Below are 20825 nucleotides of genomic sequence, written 5' to 3'. Positions count from 1 at the left end.
TTTGGCTGAGATGAAACAGAAAGAGAATTTGTCTAGAATGGCCGCCCCTCTTCAGTCCACTTGGTGACCTGTCAGAGATCCCACTCCTGCAGTCATATCCAGGAGGCTGGCGAGCGTTCAGTTTTGCTAACTTACTTCGGTACTCCCTTGTGTCATATTAGCACTATTGTGTTCAGTTGCTCTTCTGAAGATCTTGGTGGAAGACTGAAAAAGTGAGCCTACTCTTTATGCTCATAATTACCCATTGGTACTTTCTTAGAGAAAGCACTGCTTAGTTGTTGAATTTTATTTAAATTCTTTTATGGTTTTGCTGAGAGCCTTGGAACCATCTGTGTCCCTGTACTTCTTCATTTTCTTCAGTTTTGTGAATCATACTAATGAGTCATTACCACTAAGATGTACCCTGATTTTCAAAAACTGAGGTCTGGCTCCTGATGTGTTTCTGCCATGATTAAAACAGAAAGAGCCTTGCCAATTTTCTCATTTTTTTCAGCTCACATATTTGTCATTGTTTGGTCCTCTTTCAAGCTATTTCAGAACAAATTAACAGATGGACCCATATTTCTCATTTCCTAGGCTTTCCTGCTTCAGCATGTCTCTGCCTCTGCCTTTGTTACATACTCTGTACAGTATATCAGACAGCAATTATCTTCTTATCAAGCAACTTTAGTGTGGAAAAAATCTGTTCTACTCAATAAGATTTGAAATGTAAATAAATCAACAGAAGATTATTTTGAACTTTCATTGTGGTCTGAGTTGAGGCTGTTTTCTGCCGGCAGTGAGGATCTTTAAAGCTTTTCACACAAACACACTTCAGATAGTGTCAGATTGTACAAGTCTTACTGGGTTTTAAATGATAGAGGGGAGAGAAGATGGGCATCTAGAAAGAGTCAGGATGGTCCATCTGGGGCCATGATTTATCTTTGTCTCATCTCTCCACTATAGTTGTGTGCATGTATGTATGTGTGTGTGCGCGCACACATGCAAACACACACAAGTCCTGAGCCTTGGAGCTCAAGGCCTTGGGCACGGTTCCTGAGCTTATATGTTCAAGGCTATCGCTCGACCACTTGAGGCCCAGCTGCGCTTCCAGCTTTTTGGTGGTTAATTGGAGAGAAGAGTCTTATGGACTTTCCTTCCTGAGCTGGCTTCAAACCATGGTCCTCAGCCTCAGCTTCCTGAGTGGCTAGGATTACAGGTATAAGCCACCAGCACCTGCCTTCTCCACTGTAGTTTAAAAGACAGAAATCATGGAAAGAGTATAATGTATTGTGATAATCAGCTTCCTTTGCAGTAGGTTTTGGCCCCTTGACTTGCTTTCTGGTTTATGATAGGGTACCTCTGTCCTCTGTGCCTTCCCTGACATATGCATGTCTTTCTCCTTAAGCTACCTATTTTCTATTTATCCTTTTTTCCTTAGATTTTTTTCCTCCAAATTGACCAAGCTGGGTACAGGGTGACAAGCTAAATAACTCATTTGATACTTGATACCTTCAGTTAAACTTTAGGAAGTTAGATTATTCTTTATCAGTTCCTTGTAATTGAAGTCCGAAGCTGCAAGAGAAATCCAGACTACATCAAACTGTGAGGTCTGCTGAAAGGCTGCAAGTGGAGAAGCAGATGGTCAGGAGTCCCTTAGAGGGCACTTTCACCCTTTTACAATCAAAATAACAGTTGGGATCCCAGCATGAATTGAATAGTTGTTGGTCCATTGTGTAGCACACATTCACACTCACTTTTATGTTGACTCTTTCCTATTCTCTCCATCTCCCCTTTCTGTTCCATCCTTTTCTATCTTAATCTCAGGTATCCTGGACCCACTGGAAGAAAAACCATTCATACTCTGCCTTGTAGCAATTGCAGCTCTGCAGCTCAGTCAAGAACTCATTAGATAGAGAGGCACAGTCTGGTAGATGTGCATACACACATGTGCCAGTACTGGGTGCTGTCTCTGGCCTTTTTTGCTCAAGGATACCATTCTACCACTTGGGCCATGGTTCCACTTCTGGCTTTTTTGCTACTTTTTATTGGAGATAAGAGTCTCACAGACTTTCTTGCCCAGGCTGGCTTTAAATCACAGTCTTCAGATCTCAGCCTCCTGAGTTGGTAGGATTACAGGCATGAAGCCAACAGCACCCATTTAAACATCTGCTTTTTTCATGCTCATGCAGGATAAATACCATTATGCTTATGTCTTGAAAAGCTGGCAAACAGAAATGTCTTATAAATATGGCTGGGCATGGTAGTATACATCTGTGAATTGCAGCTACCCAGAAAGCTGAGGTCAGGAGAATTTTGCAATTTGAGACCACCTAGGCAAAAAGTTAGCAAGACCCATTTCAACAAGTAAAATGGGCATATCTTGTGGTCTTAGCTACCTGGTCAGAAAAGTCCTCGGTCTCCATCTCCATAGACATGATGGCACATACCTAAAATTTCAACAATGACAGGAAGCCTAAAATAGGCAGATCACAGCCCAGGTTCTCACCTGGGTAAGAATCAAAACCCTGTCTCAAAAATAACCAGGGAGGACTGGGAATGTGGCTTAGCGGTAGAGTGCTTGCCTAGTATGCATGAAGCCCTGGGTTCAATTCCTCAGTACCACATAAACAGAAAAAGCTGGAAGTGTCTGGACAATCAGATATTTTGTGACTTTCTTTTAAAAATAAGGGCATAGTTTTTCCAGCATCTTAGTGGTACCTTGAATGTTAAATGGTTAGGATTTTACTATCCACTAGTCTCATAAACCCGATCTTATTTTATTGAGTACATTACATTTTTGTTGGTTTGTACCGATAGTATTCTGCAAGTTAGCAAGTGCTTTTGTTTATTACCTAACACTGCTACAACTAAGAAAAAATACCCTCTGAAGAATTCTGCATTTTTTTGGTTTCTATGCTAATAAATTCTTTACATTTGTATTATTTTCTAAAACTACAGTGGGACTTTTTTCTTGTAGATTTCCGGTATGTGCTATGATCGCAAAATGTTCCAAGTTCACCAGGTGCTCTGCATCCCCAGCTGGATGGCACGGCTCTTCTCATGGACACTTGAGCCCATCTTCTCATCTTCAGAGCCCACCAGCGAGGCCAGAGTTGGGATGGGAGCCACGGTGGACATCCAGAGGCAGCAGAGAATGGAACAACTTGATCGGCAGCTGATGCTCTCTCAGTTTGCACAAGTGAGGCGGCAAAGACAGCAGCAGGTAACATCCCAAATAACTTACGCGAAAAAACCCAGTGGCCTTTATAACTTCTTGATTGTATGTGTGATCGAGACTGAATTTATTGTTATGCTTTGTGATCTGGATTTCATGTGTTTCCCAACAGAATGTAGGTCTCAGATAGTGGCTATTTTTAGGAGTATTTTTTTTCAAAAAAAAAAATTGCAGCTGAATGATTGGTCAAATTGGACATTCTTGTATGTCTTAGAAAAACACCAACCTAGTTAAACAAGATAGGATATTTATCTGTGTTTACAATCTTGTAAAAGCCACAGTGTCTTCCTGTTAACAATACTAATCATGTGCTGTGAATGGAGAACACATATAAAGCTTCATGATTTTCCTCAGTTGAGATGAAGAGAATATGAAGATTAAAAAAAAAGAATGTTAAGGGAATAACCAGTGACTAGATGAGATGTATGCTGTTTTCTTAACTTTGTCATCAATAATCCCACACTTGTCTGTCAAGCAAGGCAGGAGAGAGGGTTGCAACTGTGCATCAGGCCCACTGCCTCAGCCGCTTCTGTGACCCAGCACCCTGGGCTCTTCATTTCTTGCCTCCGTCTTCTTCCTTCTCTGTTAAGGTTTAGCAAAGATTTCATTTAAAAGGGTTAAAATGGGAGACAGAACACAAGAAACATAGGAGCTAAGGACCCTACCTTCACCTTTTTTTCACATTGGTATAATGAAAGGTTTTCTCCCATAACCCTCTCTCCTGCCTGTTCTGGTTGTGAGAGGAAAGTCAGTAAGTCTCAAGAGAGCCTGAAAAAGTGAATTCAAGTCCCATAAGGGTCCCAGAGATTATATCTAGGGTGGGAATAAGGGACAGGATAGAAAAGCAAAAGTTGTATTTGAGTTTAAAGTGATTCTAGCACGTACCATAAAGATCCCACATTGGGAGATGTTTAAATATGAGGCAGCATACTGCTCCCTTGGAGAGATCAGAAGTAGAGGACTAGACGATAGAGTCCACTCTATCGAGCTCAGAGCAAAGGGCAAAGAGCTAGTTCAGAAGAACTACATTCAAGGTGAAGCCAGGCTGTATACAATGCCTTATATTTAACAGGTGGCTGTAGATACTGCCAAGAAACCTGGAGATAATAGACGAGGGACCCAGCAGGGTCTGTGTGTTTAGATTCTCTTTGGCTTCCCTGTATATCTTTCCCTCCTCCTAGATGTGGACATGCTCTAGAATACGAGTCTCCAAAGCAAAAGTGAGAGAGTGACCTTTTTAGGCTTTATGGCTTACTTTAGGGGAAAGTGGTTCTAATTTCTGTGATGAACCTTCTTCAGGATAATAGGACAGACTCTGAAAGACTTTGCTTCTAAAGGGTCCCAGTGTCCTTCAGACAGCACATGAAGTTGGCAGTACTTGGAGGCATTGTGTTCTCAGCTACGATGCTTTTCTTTTAAGGATACTGGTTCATTTGGGTTAGGCCCTACCTAATTACTCATTTAACCAACCTTCTTAAAGACCCTATCTTTAAATATTGTTACATTGTGAGAATAGGGCTGCAACATGAATGTGGGGATTCATGATTCAGATTAGGGTCAAAAGTACCCAGAGAGGGCTGGGGATATGGCCTAGTGGCAAGAGTGCCTGCCTCATATACATGAGGCCCTGGGTTCGATTCCCCAGCACCACATATACAGAAAATGGCCAGAAGTGGCGCTGTGGCTCAAGTGGCAGAGTGCTAGCCTTGAGCAAAAAGAAGCCAGGGACAGTGCTCAAGCCCTAAGTCCAAGCCCCAGGACTGGCAAAAAAAAAAAAAAAAAGTACCCAGAGAAGTCAACTATATTAAAATGACCATTTGTTCCATAAGTGTGGAGGTATATCAACTTCAGTGTGGTCTCTGTTTGTGGCAGATTAGATATTCCAAGTGGCAGTTATTAGGTCAGCCTTAGCAAGCAGAGCCCATGCATCCTGGCTATTCTATTTGTGGTACTAACACTAGGGTAGCTGGTAGAAGAGTATTGGGCTCTTCTAATGTCTTCCTTCTGTTTGGTGCCTCCTGTAATGCATCCTTTAAGCATTTATCTGTGAACAAAGCCATCACACTTCTTGCATTTTTCTTCAGCTGTGTCCCCTACCTTCCTGTTCCCTGACCCTCCAGACAAGTCATTTGCCACTCCCCGGGGATTTACACTCTGTATAGCATTACTTCAGGCCGCTCCTCTTGCCACACAGATGGATGACTGAATGCACCACCTCGCCCTGCCTCGAGAGTACTTCCCCAGGTATACCTTTGTCTTTCAGTGCAGCTCTGGTCCCTTTTCACCATCCCATCCATGAACCAAATGTGACCATTGGCCTTCTCTGTCACTTGGTCATCCAAGACCCAACATGTGGGGTAGGTATGAGTTGGGGAAGAGGTTTTGGTTCGACAGAGGAGAGTGACAGGGTGGGTACCTGGCATGCCTACTTCTGCAGTTCACCTTTCACCCTCCGGCCCTGACCCATGCTGATCCCAGCATTATGGATTCTCCTGAGCCTACCTGGCCTGCTGACCTGCTGGTCTCCACTAAAGATTCTGTGCTCACTCTGGCCCTCAGGCACTTTGTGCTGCAGCAACAGCAGCAAGCCCTGCCCCAGGATGCTGTGTTAGGGGCCTGGAGTTGCCTGCAAATACCACATGGTATCTTAGTCCAGGTCCTTTGGATACCAGGGATCTTTCCCAGGTCAAGCATCAATGAATTAAACACACAAGCCCCTTCCCTACCGGAGCTACCTTGCCCCCAGGTCCTTGGGAAGTCACTGACTCCGATCAAGGCTCCCACTGCTTGTCAGGCCTCAACTCTGAAAGGTTAGTTTTCCTCTTGTGGGTCTGACGTTCAGAGCAAGAACCCCAGGACTCTCTCGGGAACCTTGCCCTTGAGTGATCTATTGGACAGAAAAGCACTAATTTATATATAAACTGAACAAGTTTTCTCATTTATTCCAAACCTCATTAGCTTAGTATCCTGCTGAATCCTCACTGGGCTGGACTTAATCCTTCTTCTTTTACAAATGGTAAGACACCACACAGAGAACTCTTTTATTAAACCACAGCTAAAGATATTTCTCTGTTTGTGTGCAAGATGGGAATGGTGTGTAGCACCTTGTATTACTAGGGGAAAAAAAGTTTTCCATTGACTTGTCGTTAAATTAGCACTTAGTGCTTCTTAAATTCTGGGCCTAAAATTAGCCATTGAGAATACAGCTGTGAAAAAACACCAGTCTTTGTCATTATAGAGCTTAAGATCCATCCCTCCTCCAGAGTTGCCATATTTAACTCATTATCAGTAAGAAGAGCATTTGCAACATTTCTTGTGCAAATTATGTACTAAATACTTTGCATGCACTATATAATTCATTCGTGTGTCAGCCTTGAGAGATACAAATTTTCCTAAGGCAGATTCTGGGAAGGAGATCTGAGGAGGGCACTCCAAGGCCTCCATCCTAGATCCCTACATCATTTTACCTCCTAGTGTTGAGAGCTCCTTCATGATTTTTTCCCCTCTTTTTTGCTTTAGATGACAGAAATCCAATGCCAAGCTTAAAGTTTAGTCACATCAAATCTTTAAACCAACCATAGAACTTTTATCTCAGTCTTCTTCTAAATAGTTTTGTTTGTTCTAACACACCTGAATCTTACTGTAGGCATTCTCAAATTACATTATTCCATTTAAAGTAAGCCTAGTATTTATTTAAAAGCGATTCATTTTTGGATAGCTTTTAGAGAACCAGAGTTTTGTTTTGTTTTTGTTTTTAGCCAAAGTAATTCAGTTACAATTACTATCTGAAAAATGACTGATCTGAAGGCTGTAATTTGGGACCTTCACAGACTTGTTTCCGTGTATCCTTAGATGGCTGGCTGTGTCTGTCATCTTTCATCCTTACCCAGAAGCTTACAGCTCTGCTCTCTGCCACCTACTGCTTCACATGCTATCCAAGCTATCCCTGAATCCTAAGTGTAATGCTTTCACTCCCCCTGAACCTCAGCGGCCTGGCTCCAGTCATCAGAGTGCTTAAGACACCTAACTCCTGCCTATTTTTAGCCATATCCCCTTTCTGCAGCCCATTTGCCCCTAACAAACCATGCCAAGCTGTTTGCAGTTCATCAGGGCTACATGCTGTGTCACATCTGCCCTTTCCTCTGCCCCAAATCACCTTCCCTATGCCAGCTTCTTCCCAACCACAGAGGCCATTTTTGCCTGCATCTATGCTATCCAGCCCTCAGTATTCCTGGAACGCCACACCTCCTCTGCGGAGCCTTCCACAACCTCCCACTAGAATCCTGAGGCTCTACCTGAACCCTGAGCCCAACCTTCATACAGATTGGCATCTCTGTCCCACCAGCGTGGCTGGCAAGGGACACCATCTGTCTTTGTATCTCTCCTGTGTAAATAATGCTAGGCACATAATAGGAACTCAATAAATATTTGGGGACTTGATAAGTAAATATGTATACAGTAAATATTGACAGAATTACTTCACATACTTGAACCAACTGAACACAGGATCCCTCAGTGCTAGGAAGACAGACACACAGATATTCCCTACAGGGTGAGCAGAAAGCAAGAATGACAAATTCAGCCTGTGTTTAGGCAAAACACCAAGGACAGGATCAGGAAATCCAAGTGACTGAGGAGGAGCCAGGAAGCTGAAGGGCAGGGGAGCCCAGTGAGTTGTTTCAGGAAAAAATGTTCAACACAGACACTTCCACAAAAAGCAAGGGGAGACAAACAGAAAGATCCCAGACTTGCTTGCGAAAGGAGTTTCAATGGAGGGGTGGGACAGGCAGCCCCTCTGTGGCAGCAGGTGGGAAAGCCCTTCATGAGCAGGCCATGGAGAAAGACCAGGTGTCTCTTCTCTGTTCAGCTGCCTTGTTCTAGAACACCCTGCCTTGGTAGTCACACCTGCATTTCTTAGACTGCTCCTGACCACAGTAATTGTGGTGAGTCAGCTGTGTAACAGTGGCACATCCCACAGCTCTGAGCAGCAGTGACCAAGGTGACAACTTTGTAAGTCTCATTCTTCTGTAGCTGGGGACAGAGTACAGACAGGGCCAGTGTACAGCCAACCTTATGTTCATCAATCCTAGCAGTATGGTAATAATCCAAATGTGCTGTGACTTCTGCAGGTCTTTCTATCTACACATAGAAGAGAACTTATTACCCACACATTCTAGGATGATTGTCCCATAGGCGCTCATGCCAATGAAAACTGAGTTTGCTATCTAATTTCAGTGCTGTCTGTGATACTTCTCTCCTCTCTCTCTCTCTCTCTCTCTCTCTCTCTCTCTCTCTCTCTCTCTCTCTCTCTCTCTCTCTCTCTCTCTCTCTCTCTCTCTCTCTCTCTCTCTCCTTAATCTTCTGTAAATTCTTGCAGGTTGGTGGGCCGGGCACTTTAACTGTTCTCATAGCTCCTTGCCCTCCTGCTCCTGCCTCTCCCCTGACACACTTGACGATTCCCTAGTGGGCAACATCACAAAGTCCCTTAGTGTGCAGCTGAAAGCCTTTTCCACTGTCCTGCAGGGCCATTGCATAACTTTTCATGGGTTTTCTCAGAGGACAGGAGCCTGTTTTATTTGTTCATGTCTCTTTGGCTAGAATGCAGCATGCTGTCCTGGTAGTACAAGAGAGGCTGCCTGGTCTTCCAGAGGTTTGCAGCTGCTAGGGAAGATGCAGTGTGAAGGGCAGGGTCTCTAGAAGCTGTGTGCAGCGCACAGGATGGGAGTAGCCAGTTCTCAGAGACCCTGCACAGCCCAGCGTGCTTGAGGAAATCTTGAAGGATTTATTGGTTCAGGCACTGAGGCCCTCAACTACAGTGGGGACAGCAAGGCAGTTGCCATAAGGATGAGAGTGATGGATGAAGCTAGGAAGAGGTCAGGTCGAGGGTCTTAGACCCACACAGAATTAGAGGCGCATGATCTTGTAAGAAGTAGTGGGTTACTCAGGCCTTTAAAGTGTAAGGTTTGTATGAGAAAGACTGTATAAAGATGGTTAGTCATGGTACCCTGAATATGCTAGATATCATCTGATAGCAGAAGCTACACAGGGTTAGGCCTGATTAGTACTTGGATTGCTTTGGCCATGCCACGACTGTTAATTGGAAGAATAGACATTGCAAGAGGATAGATGGAGGCTGTCTGTATACTCAGGACTTTGGTGATGATGAGACAGAACTAGGGAAGTCCACCACTGGATGACCAAATTCAGAGATGGAAACCTCTGAAGTACACATCAGAATCTCCTGTAATACCATCTGCTGGGTAGCTGTGTTACAGAAACCTCCACAGCTTTGTGAAGGAGATGCCTGTATACATTTCCCTTGTGGTGCTAGCCATGACAGGAGAATGTGATATATGAGAAGTACATGTTTACCTATACCTCTGATTCTTAGCACATAGCACCTGAAACCCTTGAGATTTCCTTGACATGCCATTGAGATGACTGCGACTCCTAAGTCACCTCCAGATGCAGAGCTGGTGGCAGCAGAACCAGCTTTGTGATGAGAAGGTTAGAGCTGTCAGCCCACACTCTCTGCCTTGCATTATTTGAAGGCTAGAGATCAAGCTGATTACCAGTGGCCATTGATTTCATCAGTCATATCTACACAGTGAAGCCTCCAGAGACCTTCCAGATAGCTAAGTGCGTGGAGAGTCCTGCAAAGTAGCACCCAGAGAGGGCATGGAAGGTCCATACCCATTCCCATATGCCTTGTCCTGTGGGTCTCTTCCATCTGGCTGTTCAACCGCACCCCTGGTAACTTATAGTGCTTATAGTAAATGGGTAAATGTAAGTCAAGTGTTTTCCTGAGTTTTCTGTGCCAGCTGAGCAAATTCATTGAGCCTGAGGAGAGGTTGTAGGACTCAGATCGATGGCCAGTCAGGGCAAAGCACTGGGGAGACAGCCTTGGGCTTGGAGTGGCTCTGAGATGGGGGCAGCTTTGTAGGACTGAGCCTGACCCGGGCACTCTGACACCGACCTCAGGTGGAGAGTCAGGTGGTATCCTCCACTGGAGAGCTTAGGTGTTGAGAAGCGGCCCCTCGCTGGCACATTGGCACCAGAAGTGTTGGCTGTGCTGACTGGTATGTGCCAGTGTTAAGGACAGAACAATTCTCAGCTTTTCTTAGGAAGCTGTATGTTCACAATATAAAACAATGTCATGAACGAAAAGAGCAAGGCATTTGCACCTGAGGAGTCAGCCCTGGGTTGACAGGGTGAGCTGTACAGGATCTATGGCTGTCCGGAAGCTAAAAGGACTATGCAGGATCACTTTGCGTACCAGAGGATCCATCACGTGTTTGTATCATGCCTTTGGGCCATCTGTTGTTCCCAGGAAGTTTGAAAAGAAACTCTGACTTGGGAGCTAACTTGATTGTTGCTACTCTTTTAATACACAAGTCAGCATGCTATCACCTGTGCAACAGAACACCTGTTTTTGTGCAGTCTGAAGCTAGTTTTTACACTTTACCTATATATCCCTACATAACCGCCTCTGGTTTACCCTTTTGGTCATCAGAGCCTAAAACACTTAACTCTCTGAAAGTCCTTCACAGAAATATTTGCTAGCACCTGCTCTAGAAGTTTATTTTGCCGGCAGTTTTGAAAGCAACTTTTTACCAGGAAATCTGAATTCTCTAGGATTTGGCTATCAGTGACTTGTATGAACCACCATCTTATCTATATACTGATAATAACTTGAGGACCAAACTTGCCATCAGGTTTTTCTGTAACAGCTGCATTTATTTTGCACACACATTTAAGGGGAAGTACATGGTGAACGAACCATGCTTTGTATAAGGCAAGTAGGAAAATTGCCAACACAGCAATGGAGTCACCAGTGTTGGTGTTCTCATTGCCTCTTCATAGCTGGGCTGGCTGCCCAGGTTCCTGGCTGAGGGCTACTCTCATTCAATAATAAGCCGTCTTTACACCTGCAAGATGTTGATACATTGGGCATCTCACCATTGTTAATGTGTGCAGTTCAGTTATTTCCTCAGTACTTGGTTGAACTGAGTTAACTACCTTCTCTTGCCCACCCCCCACCTTAGAGACATTTTGTGGCTGTGAAAATTTTCTCTCTTTTTCCAGCCAAGAAACAGTTATTAGGTACCATCTGACATATGCATCATTATGAGTCATATCAACCTTATAGATCCTAAGATCTATCAATCAAGTACTTATAATTTAATAAAACATTTTCACTGTATTAAAAAAAAACTCCTCAGGTCCTCAGTGTAATTTTTTTTCCTTTTGTCAGTAGTGGGGCTTGAACTCTGGGTCTGGGTGGTATCCCTAAGCTCTTCAGCTCAAGGCCAGTTCTCTATCACTGGAGCCAGAGTGCCACTTCCCGTTTCCTGGTGGTTAATTGGAGAGAAGAATCTCACAGACTTTCCCTCCCAGGCTGGCTTTGAACCACAGTCCTCAGATCTCAGCCTCCTGAGTAGCTAGGATTACAGGCGTGAGCAACTGGCACCCAGCTCTCAGTGTATTTTAACAGCTTTATTGAGATAACTTACATACTACATAATTTACTCACTTCAAGTCTACAGCTCAATACTTTTTTACTATATTCAGTTATACAGCCATCCCCATGACACAGAACTTGTGTCCCCATTAGCAATCACTCTGGTTCTCCCAGGGGCCCAGCCCTGTAGTCTGCGTTCTGTCTCTGCAGATTCCCTACTCAGGACTTTTTGAATTTAATTTAATTTTTTGTGCTGGTGGTGGGGCTTGAGCTAAGGGCCTGGGCACTGTCCCTGAACTTTTCCACTCAAGGCTGGTGCTCCACCACTGGAGCCACACCTTCACTTCTGACTTTTGGCTACTTAATCACAGATAAGACTCTGGCTGGCTTCCAACTGTGATCCTCATATCTCAGCCTCCTGAGTGGCTAGGATTACAGTCCAGAGCCACAGGCAGCTGGCCCTACTCAGGACTTTCATATAAATGGAGGCATGCTCTAGCTGGTCTTTATGACTAGCTTCTTTCACTTTGCATCACATTTTCAAGGTTCACATATAGTGCAGGGCACATGGTTTTTCCGTGGTTTAGAGACCAAGGTACAGCCTTGTGCTGGCAGGCTCCCTCCCACTACCCCTTTAACTAGCTTGATTCAGAGGAAGGTTCTTATAATGTCTTGGTCTCACTAATTCTGCTATTTCTCTTAGCATCTATTCTAAAAAAAACATACTCATTGCTCACCGTAAACCAGGCAAGGTTGTGGGGAGTGCTGCCTCTTCCAGACCTGAGAGGAGAAAGAGACCATCACAATAAAATTTCATGAGTGCTCTTGTGGGAGAAGCACTTAACCCAGGCAGGGAGAGCCAAGTATAGTAGCTGGAGAAGTACCATATAAAACCCTTCTGCCAGAGAGTGGGGAGGTGGGGGGAGGGGAGAGGGAGGGAGGATGGTACCCCAATCCAAAGGGAGCAGATCCTCACCACTGGAACTTAGGTTAACCTGAGCAAGCTGACACATAGCATGCTTACTTCCCAACACTTTCCTTTTTCTCTTTGCTCTTTCACTTTTTGATGCAATTTGCTTTGAAACCCATTCTCAAGTTGCTGACCTGTGTTACCAACAAACGAGTCTGATCGGTTAGTGCTGGTTCTTGTAAGACTCTTCTTTCAGGAGTGTGTGAGTGTGTAGTATCAGGTGTGGAATAAGCTAAGAGTGCATAGTTGATAAAAATCTGCAGTTAGATGAAAATTAGGCGCAAGAACTCTGTTTTCAAGTGAAGTTGAAGCTAAGCTGTTTATCTTGATCTCTGCCTCCTGCGCAGTATTGCTGTATCTTCAGTGCCTTTGTGGTTTCTTATATGGACCTTTTTTTTTTTTTTTTATGAGATCCATCACAGGAAGAAAGGAAAATTCTAATCCTTTTCCAAGCCTGACTCATTAAGTGATCTTAAGAAAATCACTTCTATTTTTCTATTCTACCCTGGTATCTTCATGAGAAAGAAGAACATGGTAACATCTCAGGATAGTTAAAAAAAAAAAAACAGGTAAATGATTATGTACTTTTCTCTTTTTTTTCAGTAATAAAACAATGTTTATTAGGCTCTTAAAAATGAGGAAATTTCAGTTTTCAAAAAGAGTTTCTTTATCATAATCTTGAAAGATAATATTTCTATTTTCTTGGCTGATTTTCTATAATAACACCAAATGTGGCATTTCTACTTTTCATTTAAGTAACCCTGATTCTTTTTCTTATTTCTTTAGTTAGCCTTCTAATTCTTACTTATGAATCACTTTTAAAACTATGAGTGAGTAGGTTTAGGAGATGAATTATGAAGCAAAACAAAGTTAAACTATGTATATTTTTAAAAAATCATCCTCATCATTTTTTGAAACTTCTTCCAAGCCAGCTATTTGCATTGGTTTTCTTTTTTCTTTCATTGTTTGTATTCTTTTTTTTCTTTTATTATGTATTGTAAAAGTGATGAACAAGGGGGTTGCAGTTACAAAAGTAAGGTAATGAGTACATTTCTTTTTAAACATTGTTAACCCCTCTCATTTTCTCCTGCTTACCACTCCCTACTCCCCCCACCAAGTTGTAAAGTTCATTTCCAACATAGTGTCTAATAGGGATCATTATTGCATTAGGTCATCCTTTGTCCTGCTGTTTCTGTAATTCCCTTTCCCTTCTATGGATAAGATAAGCGTATATACAAGACAAAGGATACAGAAAACTAAAACAGAAAGAAAAAATAGAAATCATTGCATACAGGATATTAAAATAACCTCTTGTTTCCAATTCTTGGAGTTCATTTTGACATGCATCATTATATATTGTCCTATGTACTTAGCGATTGGGCTATTGTGATCCCCTGCTAAGAATATCATAGACATATTCTAGTTGTTACTAATGAGGGAAACTATACAACCTATATTTCTTTGGACCTGGCTTTCTTTGCTTAATATAATTTTTTCCAGGTCGGGGCTGGGGATATGGCCTAGTGGCAAGAGTGCTTGCCTTGTATACATGAAACCGTGGGTTCAATCCCCCAGCACCACATATACAGAAAATGGCCAGAAGTGGCGCTGTGGCTCAAGTGGTAGAGTGCTAGCCTTGAGAAAAAAAAAAAAAAAAAAAAAGAAGCCAGGGACAGTGCTCAGGCCCTGAGTCCAAGCCCCAGGACTGGCAAAAATAATAATAATTTTTCCTGGTCTTTCCATTTCCTTATTAATGGGGCCATTTTTTCTGATGAAGGCATAGGATTCCATTGTGTATATATACCACATCTTCTTGATCCATTCATCTACTGAGTGGCACAACCATGTTCATTGCAGCGCTATTTACCAAGGTTAAAATACGGAACCAACTCAGATGGGGTGCTCCATTGGTTTTCAAAGCCAGAAAATACATGTAATGCAGAACAGACCACTGCAGTATCCATGGCTGTTGCAAGCAAAGTACTTCTGATTACTTAGAAAAGCCTAATTTTATAGAATGCTTCCCCTAGGGTTTAGAGCTCTCAGCCTGAAGCTGTGGGTGACCGATGTGGTTTTGTGAATAAGGCATCCAGAGGCCAAGAATTTCCAAGCTGTGAGTCATAATCTCCTGACAGATTATAGCACAGGTCATCTGAGATTTGTTGAACTTGTCCTAAAGTGATTTGTGTTCAATGTTAGTGTTGTGACTGTACTGGGAGATGCAGGCATGGTTTGTGGCTCTGAGCTTGCTTAGGATTGGAGACAGCACCTTCTCCTCACTTCTTCACCTGCTTTCCTCTGGTGTGCCTTGCTCACTGCTGTGGTTCTGGCAGAAGTGGTCACCCAAGGAACTCGTCTCTCGCTGCAGACCCGTCAAGGGTGTGGGACACTGAGTCAGAGGGGTCAAGGCCAGTTTTGCCCATGAGCTCCCTGCCTGGAACAGCTCTTCAGGGGGCTCCTCCTGGCACAGTGAAGACCTCCTTGTAAGTGAAAACTGCTAGGCTTTCAAGATTTTTAGTGTACTGATGAGAACGAGACTACTCCTAGCCAGTTTAGGGACCATTTCATCCAGTTTTCTCTGGTTGTGTTTTGCATGGGCCACTCACTGGGCTGTGTCCTGTATACGCAGGGCAGAGAGGGAGAAGATACGGATGGGTGAAAGGAAAGCTGGAGCTGCACAAACACATGGGGGGCAGCCCAGCGAGTGAAGAGGGCCTTGGGGCCCACCTGCAGGAACTGGGGCACAGGGGGGAGAGGCATAACTTAACAATGGGACTGGTCAAAGGCAGACCACTGAAATTATTGGACCAAATGTTTCAGACAGGTTGCCGTAAGATTTTCCCCTGAGGCAGTGTGCAGGCTCGGGTGCAGGTACACCTGCAGCAGGGTGCACACTGGATTGCAAAGTACGAGTGACACTCATGTTGCTCGTGTCATCTAAGAAACCATAGGTCATAATGCTAGAGTGGGGTGGCAAAGACCTAAACAGTGGCAGACCCCTACGTCTAAGGAGGAGTGTGAGCAGCGTGAGAGGGGAAGGACTTGAGGCTCAAAGGAGCCAGTAGGGCTGTGGGCAGCATGAGTGTGTGGACTGACAAGCTGGGTCTCCCCCAGAGCAGTGCTTGCTGGGGCGTGAGCGTGGGAATGAGCACGTCTCTGAAGACCTGAAAAGGGATGAGCTCTCTGGGGGAGGTAGTATAAAAGAAAGGGGAAATGTTGAGTAATCTTGTTCAATCAAAACATGTGCTGGTAACAAGTACCAGGATTATTTTTTAAATTTTTACTTGCACTTAATTTTGCATGTGTAGAACTAAAGTTAAAAGGGGGGAGGGACGGGGAAATGACCCAAAGCTTGGCAGATGAAGAAATGATGGAAGGAGAAACAAGATAGTAGACAGAAACTTTTAATGGACATACCAAAAAATGCACTTTAGTTCACAGTTCTGTAAGGAAGCTGTGTCAAATCAAGCTCCTTAACTTGTGCAGTCATTGCTGCACTGTGTCTAGTCTTTGTGCACATATCAATCCACCCAAGGTGGTAACGAAACCTATTCAAATTGCTGGGTGCCGGTAGCTCATACCTGTAATCCTAGCTACTCAGGAGGAGGCTAAGAGCTGAGGATCACGATTCAAAGCCAGCCTGGGGAGGAAAGTCCATGAGACTCTTATCTTCAGTTAACCACCAGAAAATCGGAAATGGTGCTGTGGCTCAAAGCCGTAGAGCACTAGCCTTGAGCTGAAGAGCTCAGGGACAGCGCCCAGGCCCAGAGTTCAAGACCCACGACCAACCCCCCCCCCCCAAAAAAAAGCCTTAAATCAAGGCGTTGGTGCATCTGCCTGTGCCACATACCCTCCTGTCCTCTCACCACCCTACACCACCAGCTTCTTGGTGAAGAGATACCATCCTCATTTTGTACCAGATCCAATCAAATAGACAAAAACTAAGACATCTCTGATCTCTCCTGTCCCTAGAAGAGAAGTCACCAAGAGACCGGTCACTGGGCCAGCCTTTGAGACACAAAAGTCAGGTTGACTGGCCATGTATAGGCTCAGCCTACACAGTTGTCATAGACACCAATGAGAGAGTACCAGCCTATTTCCACAGGAGGAGCCCAGAGGGCAGGGAGCCACAGACATGGGCCCCAAACGTACATAAGTGAATGGCAAGACTGAATTTGGGAGTAGGTACCACATTCATAAAGTGCTGCTTCTCTGAGTGTGAAATATTCCAACATGCAGAAATTAAAAATATTATAAGATGGACATCCTTGGCTCGTGCCTGTAAGGATATTTTTTAGGTATTGAGATTTTAAACTCAGGCCTTCGAACTTGCTATGCCAGACTCGACTGCTGAGCCAGGCTTCTAGCACTTTTTACACTGATTATTTCACACTCAGAGAAGCAGCACTTTATAAATGTGGTGCCTACTGCCAGGCGCCTGTGGCTCATGCCTGTAATCCTAGCTGCACAGGAGACTGAGATCTGAGGATCTTGGTTCAAAGCCAGCTTGAGCAGGAAATCTATGCGACTCTTATCTCTAATAACCACCAGAAATGGTGCTGTGGCTCAAAGTGGTAGAGTGCTAGCCTTGAGTGGAAAAAGCTCAGCAACAGGGCCCAGGCTGTGTGTTCAAGCCCCATGACCAAGAACAACAACAAAAAAAAATGTGGTACCTTGGTGGTAGTAAGATTGTTCCCCTTCATTCTGGCCACAGAAAATCTGCAATGAGTGACTCTGAGACATACCAGAGGGATCTACCTCTTCTTGTGACACAGTGGCAGGAGATTATTAAAGCACTGTTCGTGGTGCCAACAAACCTTTATTGAAAGCATCCATTTCAGTATTTTTTCCTTTAACAAGTACTATAGCTGCTTGTGAAAGTCTAGAGCAATAAACCTGGATATCTAGAGCCATTAAAAAAAAAAAAAAAAGACTGAATTTGGGCCCCACCACTCTTCTTCCAGAACCTTTCCCCCTCACCACACACAGGAATTACCAGGTTCTCCACTTGGTAAATACATAAATGTCTGTGCATTTGCAGCTGATGCTGAAACGAACTTAACATGATGTTAAAAGGGTACCCCATGTCTCAGAAGAAACACCATGGTCGGTGTCTCAGGCCTCTCAAGAGAAATGTCATCAGTTACCACAAACAAGACCCGGGGCGTGCCAGCACTCGCCCAAGCAGAAGCATCCTTTTGCAGGGAGCTGAGTTGTGTTCTGGATGATGACACAGCTCCCAGATAGACTGTCCAGGTGATTTGCCCCTCATCACCGACACTGACAGTGTCCCCAGGACACTGCCCTGGCCCTGCCAGCCCTAGGACAGAATGGAAAGGCACTGGTCTCCAGAGCTCCATGCGACCAGCACAGGGAGGAAGAGAGACTAGACCAAGGGCCACAGATGTCCATCCCTGAGGCTTTGAACCTGAGTGCAAGAGTAGAAGGCCTCTTGTTCTCACCACTGCAGGAACGTCCTGCTGTTTTGCTAAGAAGTCTGCTCTGATTTATAGGCTCTCAGCCCCGAAACTGGCCAGCGAGATGAGCCGCACAAAAGTGACGCTGAGAGCTCCCACCCTCACTTGGGTTCTGGTCAAGTGCATCAGGTTCCTCTATGTGATTTGCCTACAGCACCCACAAGCTGCTGCTGAGCAGCGCAGCAAGGTGCCGGCCCTGCGTGCTGTCCACTCAAGGGGCTAGCCTGGGCCCGGGCAGTTGATGCAGTCTTCTGAGTTCCTTTACAGCATAACCAGGGCATAGGAAGTAGGATTTATCTCCACCTTCCGTTGCACTTCCCATCTCTTATCCAAGCGAGGAACACGCTGCTAGTTTGGGGGAGGGGGTGGTAGGCTCTAGCCTTCCTCCCCCCGCCCCCACATACCCGGTTTTGCCAGGAAGTTAATTCTTGCTGACTAGCAGCGTACAGGGACATCTGTCTCCTCCGGACTAGAAGTGATGGCTTATTTCTAACAAGATACCTCTCCTTGTCCTTGGTGCCTTCTGCTCAGTTTCTTACATAATTTTTGTTTGTTGACTCAGCGAAGCTCTCTTGTGCCATAGGGAATTGCTTACTTCTCTGGGTCACAGCCCTAGGCACCTGGCCCAGGGACAGTATTCCTCACAGAAAGTAAGTGAACGGAACTGCATGAATTCATTCTTAGTGTACAACTCTAGTTCTTCCGGGGCAGCAGAAGCAGCCCCGGGGCTCCAGGTCACCTCCTCTGGAGGAGCTGTCCCTACATCCTCACTGTCACCACCAGCCTCCCACTTTAGTTCTTGGCCACGTTGGGTCTGGAGGAGTATCCATGCTTTCCTTGCTTCTGCCCTTCATCCCACACATTTAGTTTAGTCTTTGCTAAGCAGCCCCGTAGAACCTATGCCAGCAGTATGCTTTGCTGTGTCTGTCCATTCACTTATCCACTCTGCAGATGTAAAATGTAAAGTGGAAACCAACTTCCTATGCCAGCCAGAGCCACAAGGCCGTGCCTGTGCTCCGGACGGGATGGGCAGTCTCTCTCCACCTTATGGAGCTTACAGCCTGCTTAAGAATCAGGCCAGTTGGCATGCAGTTGAAGTGGGATTTGCTGAGCACTGTCTGCGAGTAAAAAGTGGAACATCTAACTCCAGTCGCGGGAGGTTAGCATGGGGGAAGGGAAGGCAGACGCATGGTGAGAATGACATCCTAAAACAGCAGGCAAGTGAACCAGGGAAAGAAACTCCATGTGTGTCCCAAAAGCAGCAGGGACTTGGTGAGGAGCATCAACAAAGGATGTCTGCAGTTTCCTGAAAAGCCATTTCATGTGCTGTTATTCGTTTATCTGTATGTGGCACAACTTTCTTCCTACCCTCCTTCCAGAAACCATACTAACAGGACAGAACTGGCATAGAAACAAGTATGAAAACGCAGGTATCCTCCTTCCTTTCTGTCAGATAGTAGAGAGATTTGCAAAAAGAAAAAAAGAAAAGAATGCCATTCTCTAATTCTTTTTCTGGTTTGAAAATCATGGTGACTTTATTCAAAAATGAAATGTGTGTGTGATTGTTAGTCAACTAATAAGTATTTTTAAGTCAATACAAAGACAGCAAAGAGCCACTGAAGGCTTTTTAAGCCAGGGCGGGATATGACACTGGTGTAAACCAGGGCAGTGAGGGAGTGAAGACGGACAGATGCGTTTAGAAGACGCACGAGCACGTCAGTAGTGGATGGAGCCTGCCTATCTGGCTCTGCAGGGAACAGGTGAGAATTGCTGCTCAGTACTGCAGGTGCAGGGAAAGAAATGGGATTAACAGTGCCTAGATGCTTGGCTGTCTATTCCATGTAGCTTCTTCTCGATGAACTCTAGAAACTTGCACTCCTCAGATGGAAAAATGTATCATTAATTTTCACAAAAATTTTTATTTCATCTGAAGATCTCCATAACAGCCAATATTTCACAAAATGTCTGCTTAAAATGCAAGCTGTTTCCTTCCTCCTTTTTAAAAGTTGTGGTTACTGCTTTTGAAGAAGACAAGATGAAGGAAATGTTTCCTGTTTGTAGAGGCTCATATTTTGCCCAACGTAAAGAGTAAACTGGTGTCTGAACACCTAGAGCCTAGAGATTCGGAGCTCCTAACACAAGAGGAGAGAGATTTGGTTGGCTTTCACTTACATGTATCTTCACTGTCTTTTAAGAAATGAGACAATGTAGGCACAACTAAAGGCCTTTGTCTCCCACTGTCACTTGCTGGTGTGTCGTAAGCAATGCCTTCCAGCATTTGCGTCTCTACTGAATATGAGTATCGTGTACAGATCTCCATGGCTGCATCTGGGCCATTCATTGTTTTTCCTGTGCTTTGTATGACATTTAGCAGCATCACCTCTGCCCCTGGACACCAACAATTCCACCATCCTGTGCCTGCTTTCCCCATCCCACCTGACAACCAAAAATGTCTCTGCACATTGTCAAATGACACTGGGTGGGGGGAAGTACTGCCCATATAATGTAATATTCTGCTTTTCTAATATTTGAATTTTTTACATAAATGGTTATAATATACATACACATTTATATGTAATAGATATGTAACTATTTGTGTATATGTATATATATATATATATAGAGAGAGAGAGAGAGAGAGAGAGAGAGAGAGAGAGTGTGTGTGTGTGTGTGTGTGTGTGTGTGTGACCAAGGCCTGAA

General features: G+C 44.4%; 1 protein-coding gene across 1 annotated transcript in view; it reads left to right on the top strand.

Annotated features, from left to right (window-relative positions):
- Positions 1 to 20825, top strand: part of Ubac2 (UBA domain containing 2) — a 125693-nt gene that overhangs the window by 92022 nt on the left and 12846 nt on the right. Inside the window, exon 7 of the mRNA XM_048341142.1 lies at positions 2960 to 3205. Within this exon, the coding sequence (XP_048197099.1) occupies positions 2960 to 3205 (246 nt within the window). The remainder of the gene's footprint in view (positions 1 to 2959; positions 3206 to 20825) is intronic.

This window comes from Perognathus longimembris, chromosome 3 (assembly GCF_023159225.1).
Source record: "Perognathus longimembris pacificus isolate PPM17 chromosome 3, ASM2315922v1, whole genome shotgun sequence".
NCBI classification, from domain to species: domain Eukaryota; kingdom Metazoa; phylum Chordata; class Mammalia; order Rodentia; family Heteromyidae; genus Perognathus; species Perognathus longimembris.
Note: the sequence above shows the minus strand (reverse complement) of the source record. Positions and strands in the feature narration are given on the sequence as shown.